This window comes from Rhizopus microsporus (genome assembly GCF_002708625.1).
Source record: "Rhizopus microsporus ATCC 52813 unplaced genomic scaffold scaffold_3, whole genome shotgun sequence".
Taxonomy (NCBI): domain Eukaryota; kingdom Fungi; phylum Mucoromycota; class Mucoromycetes; order Mucorales; family Rhizopodaceae; genus Rhizopus; species Rhizopus microsporus.
This window is the reverse complement of record NW_019671918.1, coordinates 1598624-1612288: the sequence shown is the minus strand read 5'-3', so window position 1 is coordinate 1612288 and position 13665 is coordinate 1598624. Positions and strand designations below refer to the sequence as shown.

The following is a 13665-nucleotide window of genomic DNA, read 5'->3' as shown; positions in this document are numbered from 1 at the left end:
GGAAGCTATTGATCCTTTCTCGACATTTCAATTCGTTGGTATGGATCCTAATAGTAAAAATCGAATGCTATTCTTTAGAAACAATTTTTTACTGCTGATGACTCACAGGTTGATAGTCCTGACGCTCCTTGGAACAAAACGTGTAAAGCTTTACGTCATGCTCCTCTTCTTCCAGAAGCATTGTTTTCATTGGGTACATCTGGCAGCCACACAAACTGATTGTCGATTCCTGTTCATATCCATTGACGTAAAACTATCACTTTGCTTTGTTGGTTTCAATGTCAAACTTATTCTCTCGTTAAACAATAAACGGATACATCAAATGACTGCAATTAGCATCAGTATCCCTCAGGAACTCTCGAAATACTATAAATATCAGCACACAAATGGTACAGCTTTTATTCAGCACTAACGCGGTAATCAGCCCAAAGACTCTGATTGGATTTTGCAGCAGGGTTAACATTCACAGTATGATACCTCAATAAGTCTCAAGTGATCATTGTCAGATTGTCACTTGTTGGAAGCTTCTTGACATATGTTGTTTAACTACGACCATAAAGCTGACGGCTGTACTTCCCTAATTCCTCGTTAATTTACGCACCTCATCTTCAAGTGAAGATTTCATCGATATATCTATGCCCTTCTTTGACTCTAGTGTCATATCCGAACATAATTCACGCTTATTGAAACTAAGGAAATTACCTTTACAATAACACTTACTAGTACTTAACATAATTTCTTGATTCAGATGTCACAATAATAAAACCAGGAAACCTTTAATTAAGCTACTTTACCCAAGAACAACTGTTAGACCCACGTCAACTATAATTCCACAATAAGCTTGAATAGTAAAAATAAGAACCACTCTTTATCAATAAAAAGGATTAGTTCAGTCTTACTGTATCTTATTGTCTATTACTACTTTTATATTATCACATCTAGATCATTTCATTCTCATATCGGATAATGATACTGCCTTGGTTTTTAACATGTTAGGTTTAGCTGGGTAGTCAGTATCAGCTAGTCATTAGAGTAGTCACTTTCGAGTAATCCTCTTTCACAGTTGTAGTTACTCAAAATTTGGCATGATTATCATTACGCTTCCTTCTTAGCATACATGTACAGACAGTAAGCCTTACTTGCTTAAAAAATAGCTGAAATTCTTTGTCTACCATTCAAAAGGGCAGTTCTTCCTTGATCGTATCGCAGAAACAGACTACAACAAAAGGTACAATATTGCTATAGAATGACCCTGTGCCACCTTTTCAAACCCTTTTTTCATTGTCGTCTGTTCGGAGTGTCAACCATACAATAAAGGATCGACGTTAAGAAAGAGGTTGTTTTATATGCCACTTTCTTTAACATTTGTCATTTTACTTTCTACTCATTTATAGCTCTCCTATGTGTGTACAGTAACTATTTACTATGCGTTTTATAATGTTTGGAAGGATGTCAAAAAAAAGTAAAATAGGGTTAATGCAACCATGGGAAACTGTGTAACTTTGTGCTCACCATAGATGCATGATAACTGTTTGATGATAATCAAAGAGATTTGCCTAAAAATAGAGTAGAAAAGAATAGAAAAGGATAGAAAAGAACAAAGAGACACAAAAGTGATCAAAAGTGCCTGAATAAGGGAAGCTATTACAATTGTTTATTATGTAAAAGAACAATAAGCCTGCATGCAGATCACATATTACTCCTTTCTTTAGATATAACAGCGCTTCCATTTCACAGAAAGGTAAGCTATCCTACTTTGGGCATGAAGCCGTGGTAATATATGATATTCTCGAATCTGTTTCGGAGTAACTATGGAAATATGGAGGCGGGAAATGTTAATTTATCATAAGCAAGAGAGAGAGAGATAGAAAAAGGATGAATTGGGAAAAACATACGAAAAGATAAGGTATAAAAGTGATCTTTATCCTTTTTATTATTTGATTCACTCGACTCATGATCAACTACGAATATACCTTAGCCTGTGCCAAGCTAAATAAGATCATCAACATCCAGAAGCGCTTCTTATGGTACACGCAACACCTGAACATCTCATTCCAATTAGGCGAGATATTACCTATGGGATTGCAAGCTGCTATGCTTTTAATCAGGGTCAAACAAGAAGCAGCAATTCACAGGGCTTTCGCAAGACATGGTCATTCTGTATACCATCACTCACTCACTATTAATTTGTGTATTTCATACCACAGAAACACTTGCAGGTCATGGACCTACATACGTCTGGAATTTACGAAGAAGAATATTTTTTCTACCATATCATCTGTGAAAAAGACCAAGCACAGGCGCAAGAAGAGCACGAGGATGTGGTTATTGAAAATAACTATCATAGCGATGATGGTATGGCTGTTGAAGATAAAGAGGAAGAGGACAATGAAATGATTGCTGGGGTCGAAGAGAAAGAAGAGATGACTACTGCTGTCGAAAAGAAAGAAGAAATGATTGTTGTCATCGAAGAGAGAGAACGAAGAGATGGGTGTATTGGTCGTGATTGAAGAGATGAATTTGAAGGATGTCACTATGAAAAGGTATGACAATGACAACGCTCATATGCATGTGGCCGGAAGCCAATGAAATCTTCCAAGAGGAAAATGCAAGAGGAGGACGATAAAGGTAAATGATCAAGTTAATTCGCGACACGACTATTATCGACATTAATAGCAATTTCATACACCAACTTTCTCAAAAAGTAAGCTCTGGTCCCCTTTGTGGACGTCTGGAGCTAGATTAATTTTAGTGTATAATTCATTCTTCAGTACACACCACTCATCACGACGTGTGATACTTTAGTAAAATTTTATATCTACAAAAAAAAAAAGCAAACGCCGGTATTTGTAGAATAACTGCCCTTCGAGATGGATGGGTGGGTTTGGTTACCTAAATAGGCTCTCTTATTGGCTCTTGGCTCTTCTTCTTCTCATGTATCTGATGATATGGCTAACTTATGATCTTTGTAAGCATGAGGATGGTGACTGTGGCCCCATTATCGTGTATCTTCCTTTGATTTATTTATTATAGGCGCCAGCTGATTGTATCTGTTCTCATTCGCTTGGTTGCTTCAAGACTCAGGATTAGCTCACATTCATTATTGTCATTCATCACTTTTATTGATCTTTTGATTTGTAGCATCTTCTCACACTGAACGTAATATGTTCTAGCACTTCTTCTTATTTAGGCATTTACATAGACCCTGCTTCTCCTTCTTCCGCTACTTTTGTATACCTATCTCATATGACATTACCACTCTTTTGTCCTTGTTCTCGATTTGGTTTATACCTTTGACTATAGATCATCTTGTTTGTTTCTTCTAGGTGCATCCTTGGATGTGTATCAATGACCTTTTCACTGACATCCATTGTTGCTCCCTGGTTGACTGTATTCAATAGCACTCTCAAGTATATCCATATCTCCAGTTTCTGTCTGTAACTGCTCACTCACCTTATTGTACTTAAGGCTCCTCCTGTCTATTACTTTTTAATTTTCTGCAATGCTCAATGCTATTTTTCATATATGAAAAGTTAAGCAGCCTGATTAACTCATAATAGTTGCATCATGCAGCATTGATATTCTTATTACATCTGGATTCATATATAATCACCTCTTGAACACTGGTGTGGCTCTATAACATTCTAAATAACAACTGCTATAGTTCTTGTACTTCCTTTTGTCATTTATTAAGCTCTTTCTTAGTTTATGACTACTTTATACCCATTATTCTACTTCTTTAAATATTTAACTGATGATTCTCATGCTAAAGACGGTTATGAGTTTGAAGTACAACGGAATGTGCAAGAATTGGACGTATCATTCTGCAATTTTGCCCAAGCTCGTAATAATGGAAACCTTGGTAAAATGCGTTCACTCTTCAACATGGAATGCTTTATTTTTATAACCTCACTGTCATCAGTCATCCTCTGCTCCTTTTAATTAAAATGAGCATGGTTGTGTGTATGTTAGATCAAAAAGTATTTATATGAAACAAAAAGACTTCTTTATCAACCAAAGATCGTCTCTTTCGAGAAAAGGAGAATTTTACCTTATCAACCCCTCTCTCTCCCTTCTCCTTCCTTCCTTTTAGAGACATCACTTTCAATTTACCAAGTAAAAAAAAAAAATTCTCTTCTTGGATTGTATCTAATTTCATTTCGTGTATCGAATTGACTCCTCCCTCTCCCTTTTTTATTGTTGAAGTTGAACTATAAAAGACCAAGTACCAGCAACAGCAGCACAAATAGCAGCGGAGATACCAGCAGCTCTAGGACCTAGAATAGGATCAAGTCAGAGAAATGATCCCTCTTATTATGCATTCATCTTACCTGCAGTTGATTTAAAGATTGCACCAGCAATTCCACCAGCTGCCACACTATTCAATGTATCATGGGTTCCTCTGGTATAACCAATTAACGAGTTTGTTCCGTTATACACCATGGCAATAACACCCACAGCGTTACCAACACCAGGACCTCTTCTAGTGATTGTATTCAATGTGGTATTCAAACGAACTTTAAAGGCACCTGAGCTCTTTTTGAGACCTTCTGCCATACCATAAGCACCACCAAGGGTCAAACCAGCCAGATAAGTAGTACCCGTACCATAACACAAATCGTCAGACCAGCCACGGGAAGGTGTGAAGCCAGAGGAAGAACCGACGGGTGCACTATCTTCTATTTGCAAAAAATCGAGACCCTGGAGTGACATGGGTTGAAGACGGTTTGAATCGAGTGTGATTGAGGACATAAAGTCAGGCATCTTTTCATAGCCACTTTCTTCATGACCAAATGATTCTTCAAAACTGGTTGATTGGCCGGTAGGTGAGTACAAGTCGTCAAGATCTTGAGTTTCCTCTGGTTTGGGGGTATTGTTGCTGTTAGATCCAAAGCCGAAAATGCCCATATTACAAAAATAAAAAGAACAGGAAAGTATAGCCTGGATATAATAAAAAAGCTACGCCTTAAAAAAGTGACGTTTTTTATCTTTCCGACCTGGATCTAAAAAACATCACTTTTTTATGCTTTGATGTGCAAGTGTGTGTATATATGTGTATCTACTATAAGGGCCATAGGCATATAGGTTGGCATGACTACAAGCCAAGTGTGAAAGAAGTAAAAAGAAAGAGAGAGAGATCAATGGATCATTTCAATTCATATACACATGTATGTATGTATGAGTGTGTGAGTGCAGTAACGTATCATCTTGATAGTTTAACAATGATATTTTAGATGTTGCTTGAAAAAAAAAAGCCATTCTTTCTATTATTGCTATTGCATAGTATGAAGCAAGGCTTATGTATGTGAGAGAGCAACATATCCCCTATAACCCTTGCATACACAGTCACACCAGCTTTTTTTTCTCTTTTTCTTCTCTTACCCACTTTTACCTTAAAAGGGTATTATTACTGATGGACCAAGACAATAATCAGCCTATTACACCATCTGACTTATCAAGCGATTCATCCTCTATAAACAAGAGATTGGTTTTGGAAGATGAAGTTCAGACTGAAACTCAAGATGATCGTGTCATCAAAAAGTCTAAAGTAAGCCAAGGTAACACACATAAGGCATATCTCAAAAAAAAAATAGTCTAAGGGTGTACACACGTAGATGAAGAATCCAGCATGCACTTTTATGATCTTGAAGAATACAATGAAGAATCTGATCGGGATTGGGTTGAAGGACAAGAAGAAGAAGAAGAAGAGAGCGACACGGACAGTATTGAAAGTCTGTTAGCTCATCCTGCACTATTTAGAGATGATGATAGTCTAGTGGATGTAGATAATATAGAAGAAGAAGAAATTCAGAAAGGTAAACACTTGGATGGGATTGAACCATATTCATTAGAAATTATAATAATTTGATAAGTTGCACAAAGCTTGGACTAGTTTTACAGATGAAGAAATGGAACAACTACGTGAAGAGGCTAGAGAAATAGGTAAAGTAAGAAGATAAGGTTTGATCTGATGCTTACTTTTTTTTTTAAAAAAAAAAGGCTTGATGAAGTTTCTTGAAAAGCATGTCTTGCAAACATCCACTCCAGTGCCCAAAATGCTGGAAGTGTTTGGACTTTACATGGTAATGAATTATTAATATTATAACATTATACGCATACTGATGATCAAGAGGGAATGTGCGAAAGTAGCATCCGAGGGCGGCTTTATTAGCTTCAGATATTGAACTACTTCCTATATTGAAGAGTATCATTACACGATTCCTGCGAAAGAGAAGACGATTGGACTATGTCAACGTACTTGATGACGTAGTTGACCTCTTATCCAAGGCAAATAACATCATGATCGTCACGGGTGCTGGTGTGTCTGTATCATGTGGCATACCTGATTTCAGATCTGAAACAGGCATTTACTCCCGACTACAGGAATACGAACTTGATGATCCACAGCAAATGTTTGACATTGAATACTTTCGTGAGACTCCAGAGATCTTTTATTCGTTTGCTAAGGAACTTTATCCTGCCAATTACGAGCCTAGTCCAAGTCATTTATTTGTCAAGCTCGTTGAAGACAAGGGCAAGTTGCTTAGGAACTATACGCAGAACATAGACACTTTGGAGCACAAAGCTGATATTAAGCGCGTTGTCAACTGCCATGGTAGTTTTGCAACTGCATCTTGTGTGACGTGTGGATATAAAGTGGATGGGAAAGAAATCGAAAGCTATATAATAGCACAGCAAGTACCGCCATGTCCAAAATGTGGAGTCAAGGAAGGTACGAATGAAGAAGAAGAAGGACCAAGAGGTGTATCGATTATGAAACCAGTTACGTACCTATGAGCATTTTACAACATAAGGACTAACACATATGATATGTAGGATATTACTTTCTTTGGAGAAAGACTGCCTTCAGAGTTTGATAACTTATTAGCTCTTGATACTCAACATGTGGACTTGTTGATCGTCATGGGTTCATCACTCAAAGTGTCTCCTGTGTCAGAGATCATGCAGCAAATACCTCATAGTGTCCCTCAGATCCTGATTAATCGTACACCTATCACGCATATGACATTTGATATACAATTGCTTGGTGATTGTGATATCATTGTCCCTGAAATATGTCGTAGACTAAATTGGGAGCTAAAACATCACAAGTTACCTGGAGGAAGTGCATTAAGTGAAGAAAGTATAAAATATAGTCAAGAGAATCCATGCAAGTTTTGGAGAAATGGATTGTATACATTTCCTGGAGCTGTTGTTGATGCCAAGTTTTTAAATAGTCAAAGGTATTTGTTATTCATATTCTTATTGTTGTACTGACTTTATTTCCCTCTAGTGCACATACTGATAACGAAGAAGAAGAAGAAGAACCTCAAAATGATGAAGAACAAAAAGAGCAATAATAACAATATTAATAATAAAAAATGATGTATTATATTTGGAAACTATATTGGCGTCATAGCAAGCCTCGTGACACTTGAAATTCTCTTTCCTGAAATACGCTGCATAATGGCATAACTTTGGTGCCTGTGTCCTTTTTTTTTCTTTACTTTTAATATTTTATATGCAACCTTACGACGATAGATTAACATTTCTATTACCTCGACCTACTTGGGTTAATGATATGGATGTATCCTTTTGTTACTTATGCAACACTGCATTTGGACCTTTGCGTAGACGAGTAATGATCTTTTTTATTTTATCTGGCCATGTTCACTAATTACGTTGCATTAGCATCACTGTCGAAACTGGTACAATTCTTTTATTTTTGTAAATCTTTGACTTACGTAATTTTAATTCAGTGGCAACATATTCTGTCAGGAATGTTCTTCACGTAAAGTACCTTTACCACAACTAGGCTATGGAACCAAGGCAGTGAGAGTGTGTAATGGCTGCTTCGATGTAGCGTATCTTGTGACTTATATCATTGATCAAGATCATGGTGTGTCTACTCAGGTATTATTTTGTACCTATAAGAGGACAATTCAACTTATCATTTTTAATAGATACATGGAGTCAGAGGATTACTGGAACTTGCCGAAAAAGATAATGGTAATTAAAGAGAGTAAGAAATAGGGAGAGTATTGAGTTTTTATCTAGAAAAAGATTTACATAATATGGTGGCCTATGGTGGTATAGATGCTCTAGTTTGGGTCTGTAGAACGTCCAAAAATCTGACACTACATCATCTTACGACAACTGTATTAGCAATTTTAGCAGAAAAGGGTATACATGCATACATAGTGATACACTACTATTTATTCATTTTCTTGGTTAGAATCTATACGTCCTGCCATCATCATCAAATGGGCTTTACCTCCACTTCTTTCATTAATCCAACTCTATGCTTCTATCAATCACCCCAAAGAAACTTCGTCTGATCACTCTAGCGCTCCTAGTATATCCAGTCTCTCTGAAGATAATGCTCAAAATTTTGCTCTTGAGATACTCATCAATTGTACACATGTACTCTATCAGCTATCTAAAGCTGGAATTCTGAGTCAAAAGGAAGTCATTGATGAAGGGGTACTAGAAAGCTTGCTTGTATTAGCCGCATTCGACATCAGTTTACTCAAATTAGCATCATCAGGCAAACAAGATGGGCAGACGACCGATAGAATCAATATCATTCAAAGCCTTGCAGCAAAGGCTATATCAGCGATCAGTTCACAGGTATCCTTTCAAAGCAGCATTATTGAAGTAGTTCAAGCATCAGGCAAGCTTCCATGCTTACTACGGTCATCCAACAATGAAGTTCGAAAGTATTTAGCGAAAGCAGTTGCTTATCTATCGCTAAGAAATGGTATATGGGTTATTATATTAGATACAATGGAAAGACTAAAGATTTTTCAAGATAAATACAAGTCATCTTTACTTGGTGGAGAAGGCTCTCGTGCGTTGATCTCCATCATTGTTCGACTTCCTCTAGATGACCTGGATAAGAAGACGAAATCAGAAGACCTTTTGTATTATTTGGCAACTGATACATCCGACGATGCAGATCATCCAACGACAGAGTCTTCTGTAGACGTTGCAGCTATCTCACATGCTTGTTGTGCACTGGTAATTATGAACTGAAACATATGCTGATAAAAGACTAACATAGATCCTGTTTAGGCAAATTTTGCTACAAACAGTAATAAGATTTGCATAAACATATGCTTTAGCAGTTAACACTGATAGCTTATATATAACTTAGATGAATCTCAGCTTAATTTGATGTTACAACCACATTTACTACGCTACATTTGCAACGTGCCTGCTGCCCTTCCTACGCATGTCGAGATTCATAAGCATGTTGCACGATGCTTAGCTAACTTGGCGCTTTACAGTAAAGTGATATATATGATGTAGATAGTGTATTACCTAACTTGCTTGATTGTTAATAGAGGAGAATTGTTCAATCATGCTTGGTTGTAATATATCTGAATCATCATCACACACACAAGCATACAACATATTGCCAACGTTACTTGCTCTTGGACAATCACCTCATGCAACAGTAGATATCACTCGACATGTTGTAAGAGCCATTGATAATTTATCATCCAATGGTAAGCTACCCTTATATCTTTTAGGCATTGTGCTTAATACATGTATAGTACAACTCCTTAGCGATGATGAAACAGAATTGATGGGATGGAAGGAAAAATGTCAAGAGATATACCCATTTATTACCGGAATACTAAACACAAATGCCGAACAAGACAACGATACCATCAAACGAGCCAAAAGCATTATTCAAAAAAAAATATTTGAACCTGCCGAGAAGGCATCTATCACAAGCAGCGAACTGACAGATACTGACATTAGTGATGATAAGGAAAACAGTAGTATAAAGGCGTCTGATTATACAACCAAGAACGAAAGACAAGATAATTTATCCGATCATAGTACGAAAAGTAGCAAGTCAAAGTCAAGATCAAAGAGAAGAAATTAAAACATTGTATATGTGTGTTGATAGTAGGGGTATATAAATAGTGGCAGTAAGAAAAAGTTGCGTTGTTTATGAAAAGTAGCCTATTACGTGAAAAAAATAAATAAAAATACTTGCTGTCTATTTAGAGTCCATTTTGTACATGTGTCTTTATTAAGAGCTCGTTGTTATAAGCAGCATCTGTTGATATGAAATCAGGATTATTTAGGGCATGGTTAATAACGATTAAGTCTGTTGTCCTATGTATTATTCGTTGATCAAATTCAGAACGATAGAGAAATAAACCTTACTTGGAATTGTCTAACAGCAGCTGTGCAAGACAAGAGCCAACAGAAACAACATACACCTACTGCACGGACTACAAAATAACGCTGACCTTCACCTGTTTATTGATAATGTCTGAGCCAGGCATAACACCACCAAGTTTTTTAATATAAATTAATGAATTAGTAAGTAAAGCATACTCAGTTTGATCAAGAGATATGCCTTTGATGAGTGACGCATCTAGCTTTTCTAGATGCATGTCACCTATAACCTGTTCAAAAACTCCGAAAACCTTAAAATCTTAAAGCGGCAGTCGGGATCAGTGTTCTTATGAGCTAACGACTATATTTGATAAAGTCATTAATAATCAAAACTTAGTGCCACTTTATTCAATACCTTTACTATAATTTGAGTTATCATGATTTCTATTTTGCAGAGCACAACCTCCATTTATACGCGATAATTCAATCTTCATTGCTAATCTTCTCTCTTTATTATTTACAAAAAGTTAATACGACGTTTGCCAAGAAAGATGTTAGTAAAACGCGTCTACTGACATCTGTTTTCATTAACGATTAAGCTGCTAAAGAGATTTCTTAAAAAAAAAAAAAAAAAAAAAAAAAAAACACACCTAAGTTTTATCTTAAATGGTATGAAAACTAACAACTCTTTTGTTTATAGCACTTGTTGTAATATTCTTTTGAAGTTTGAATCTAAGAAGACTGTTCGTTCCAGTTGGGATCAAAGTGTATATAAAATATAATATAAAACAAGAGTAAACAAGATGGGCCAAAAGGAAGGTATTGCAGTACATTAACCTCCTCTATCAATTGGGCGTCAGTGTGGTATTATGTAGAATCTAGAACAGTAAAGCACAGTCAAATCCAACACAAGGCTTTGTTGATTAAGACTAAAAGTGCTTTAATGTGTTGACCACTTTGAAGGTAAACAAGTTCTCTAAGCGATACTTGGATCTTTTAGTGAAGGCTACAACTCATGGAACGCCTTCAGCACGAAGGCAACTTTATATCAAGTTGTTTAGAAGCTCTCAAAAGAAGTCCGAATAAAACACTTCTTTTTATGAAGCCATCTTTATGACTCTACTTCTTTTGCGTCATTTATTCAAGTATTAAATACATATAGCATTTGTTATATAAAATACAGTGTTTATTTACAAGTGTTCGCCAAATAATTAGAATTTAGCATTTTACAATTAGAAGCTTGTTAGATCGAGCATATTCGACCGATTTGATTGCTTTTTGGTTAAAATCCGAGATAAGCAATGCATCTGGGCCTGATGTAATCATTTGATTTAAGGATGGCGCATTGGCTTGTACGGTATTCAAATACGGGAGGCGTGGTAGAGGAAAGAGCTGACGAGTAAATTTTGCGTATCCTGTCACTTGCAGAATGTCATTGGCAAGGATACAAAGGGGAATTTGACACGCTACAGTAAAGTGATTTTGTTTATTAGGGATGTAAGGTTGTTATGTTTGAACTATTAGTATCAGTGCTTGTAACTCTTTTTCAGTGGCACCTGGTAGCTCTCGTTGAATGTCGTTTCTAGTAATGTTTATGCAAGATGATAAAAGAAGATGTTTTGCAACTGATTTTAAAGAAGACAGACGGCTTTTACTAGCATCATCTTTATATTTCTTGCTAGCCTCATCATTGTTACTGGCTTCACTTGCTTCTACATCACTAGTATCAGACTACATAAATAAATAACTAAGTTTTTTTTCCCATTGTATTTGTACGAAATCCTACCGAAACTGTTTTCTTTGGTAAACTTTTGGAATACGTTATTCTATCATGACCTTGTGTTATTCTTCTTTTATAACGTTGCCTTTTATCTTTATCGTTAAGATTCTCTAATTCATGTTCTAATATATTGAGTTTTTTGCATTCTGAGCGAAGAACATGTCATTTGTGGTCAATTGTAGAAAAAGAACTGCTTACTGATGATGTTGCCACAGTTGTCAATTTTGATTTCTCTTTGATGTTTTTGATATATTCGCTGTATTCTGCAGCCCTGCTTTCAGCCAAGTGTAATTTTAATAAAACATTCAAAAGATGATCTAGAAGTTTTTTAAATATGGTATTGCCGCTCCACATATTCTTGATGTCTGTAGTTATAGAGATCAAAGCTATCGAAATTTCTTTATGGAGTTCTTTTTGATGATATAAACCTATTGTAATATTTAATTCATTGAACGTGGCACTCTCAACAGAGTGTTTTGCCGAAAACATTCGGCATCTACAGTGGATTTGAAAATACCATGACTTTATTGATTAACGGTAAAAGTATCAAGTAAGCATTAAACTGACAACAATTTCATAAACAAGACTTTTATTTATTTATTGCAAACGCTATGTGCCTATTACTTTCGTGATTATCCATTGTTGGCGTCAGTTAAAAATCATGTGTTAGTACATTGCTATTTGATTCGAATAGCTTTTAAATAAGTTGATTGTACCTTATCTTTGCTTTTAAGATGATCCAGAAAAGTAATATATCAAAGTACTTTTCAATATCTGGTATGGCTGCTAAAATCTTAGCAACTTTAAAGCTACCCTAAGATATCGTGACCGGAATTTTAAATATAAAATTGGGACAAACAGGGTTTAAACAGGCTGCACCAGGTGGCTTATAATGTCAATCCGTCCCCCTACACACACACTCAGCACCCTTTCAAAAGGAAGTGCTCCCCTTCCCTTTTTTTCCTCTCAAAGAACAGCAGAATAAAATGAGACAAAATTTTGTTGGAATGGTCGTTAGCAATGCTATGCAAAAGACAATCAAAGTTAAAGTAACCACACAAAAACTTCATCCTATTGTTCGAAAGGTAAACTTGTATGAATCGTTCATTAGAATCAAAAACTAAACATCAGTTCTTTAGACAATTAAATCACATAAAAATTATCTTGCACACGATGAAAAAGAAGTTTGTCAGTTAGGAGATATAGTGCGTATCGAAGCTTGTAGACCACTCAGTAAACGCAAGCATTTTTCAGTAGCTGAAATCATCAGAAGCACCAAGGGTTTCAGTCAGTCTGCATAAATACCTGCCGATTTGTATACAGTCGAAAAATACATATAGACAATACTAATAAAATGAATTAAAAAAAGTGTAAATAAGACAATGTTGCAGTAAATTACATTATATATATATGTATGGCTTGAGAAAAATATGAGGCACAAAAAATGCTCGAAATTCGTCCAGAAAAAAAAAAAAAGATGCGAAGTTTCAGGGGAATATGTGCGTTTTAGGACGATCTGTAGTAGGTTGTAGCTGTGCATGAATCAAAAGTTGTACATGTCGTATTTTTGTAGGAGCCGACAGGTTAACAGTTTATTAAACAGTAAGCAGTGAGTTTTTTATATGTAAGAAGAACAAAAGAGAATGTGTTTGTTAAGGCACAAATACTGATAAGAAAAGATGCACCATTATATATCAGCATCCAGTGAACATATCAGATAGTCAAAGGAGCACAAAAAATAAAAA

General features: G+C 35.9%; 6 protein-coding genes across 6 annotated transcripts; 5 read left to right on the top strand and 1 right to left on the bottom strand.

The window, feature by feature from the left end:
* Window positions 1-1953: 1953 nt before the first annotated feature.
* On the top strand, window positions 1954-2510 carry RHIMIDRAFT_235069 (uncharacterized protein; the record flags this gene model as incomplete). Its single annotated transcript, XM_023608294.1, has 2 exons — window positions 1954-2160; window positions 2208-2510. The coding sequence occupies 2 exons, from the start codon at window positions 1954-1956 to the stop codon at window positions 2508-2510; spliced, it is 510 nt and encodes a 169-aa protein (XP_023469439.1).
* Window positions 2511-4060: 1550 nt separating this feature from the next.
* On the bottom strand, window positions 4061-5036 carry RHIMIDRAFT_311665 (Tim17-domain-containing protein). The gene is made up of 2 exons (XM_023614746.1): window positions 4332-5036; window positions 4061-4277 (listed from the first exon to the last, which is right to left on the bottom strand). Exons 1-2 carry the CDS (start codon window positions 4906-4908, stop codon window positions 4195-4197), a joined length of 660 nt encoding a protein of 219 aa, XP_023469438.1. The 5' UTR covers window positions 4909-5036; the 3' UTR covers window positions 4061-4194.
* A 199-nt stretch (window positions 5037-5235) lies between these two features.
* On the top strand, window positions 5236-7708 carry RHIMIDRAFT_273385 (SIR2-domain-containing protein). The gene is made up of 6 exons (XM_023612382.1): window positions 5236-5558; window positions 5616-5816; window positions 5884-5943; window positions 6001-6083; window positions 6151-6783; window positions 6838-7708. The coding sequence occupies exons 1-6, from the start codon at window positions 5414-5416 to the stop codon at window positions 7276-7278; spliced, it is 1563 nt and encodes a 520-aa protein (XP_023469437.1). The 5' UTR covers window positions 5236-5413; the 3' UTR covers window positions 7279-7708.
* On the top strand, window positions 7422-8674 carry RHIMIDRAFT_92405 (FYVE-domain-containing protein). Its single transcript, XM_023615878.1, has 5 exons — window positions 7422-7639; window positions 7693-7709; window positions 7761-7914; window positions 7965-8010; window positions 8065-8674. The coding sequence occupies exons 1-5, from the start codon at window positions 7523-7525 to the stop codon at window positions 8337-8339; spliced, it is 609 nt and encodes a 202-aa protein (XP_023469436.1). The 5' UTR covers window positions 7422-7522; the 3' UTR covers window positions 8340-8674.
* A 397-nt stretch (window positions 8675-9071) lies between these two features.
* On the top strand, window positions 9072-9990 carry RHIMIDRAFT_92462 (uncharacterized protein). The gene has a single exon (XM_023615879.1). The coding sequence runs from the start codon at window positions 9365-9367 to the stop codon at window positions 9896-9898; it is 534 nt and encodes a 177-aa protein (XP_023469435.1). The 5' UTR covers window positions 9072-9364; the 3' UTR covers window positions 9899-9990.
* Window positions 9991-12854: 2864 nt separating this feature from the next.
* Window positions 12855-13527, top strand: RHIMIDRAFT_212706 (30S ribosomal protein S17). The gene is made up of 2 exons (XM_023607223.1): window positions 12855-13005; window positions 13060-13527. The coding sequence occupies exons 1-2, from the start codon at window positions 12907-12909 to the stop codon at window positions 13219-13221; spliced, it is 261 nt and encodes an 86-aa protein (XP_023469434.1). The 5' UTR covers window positions 12855-12906; the 3' UTR covers window positions 13222-13527.
* Window positions 13528-13665: the final 138 nt, after the last annotated feature.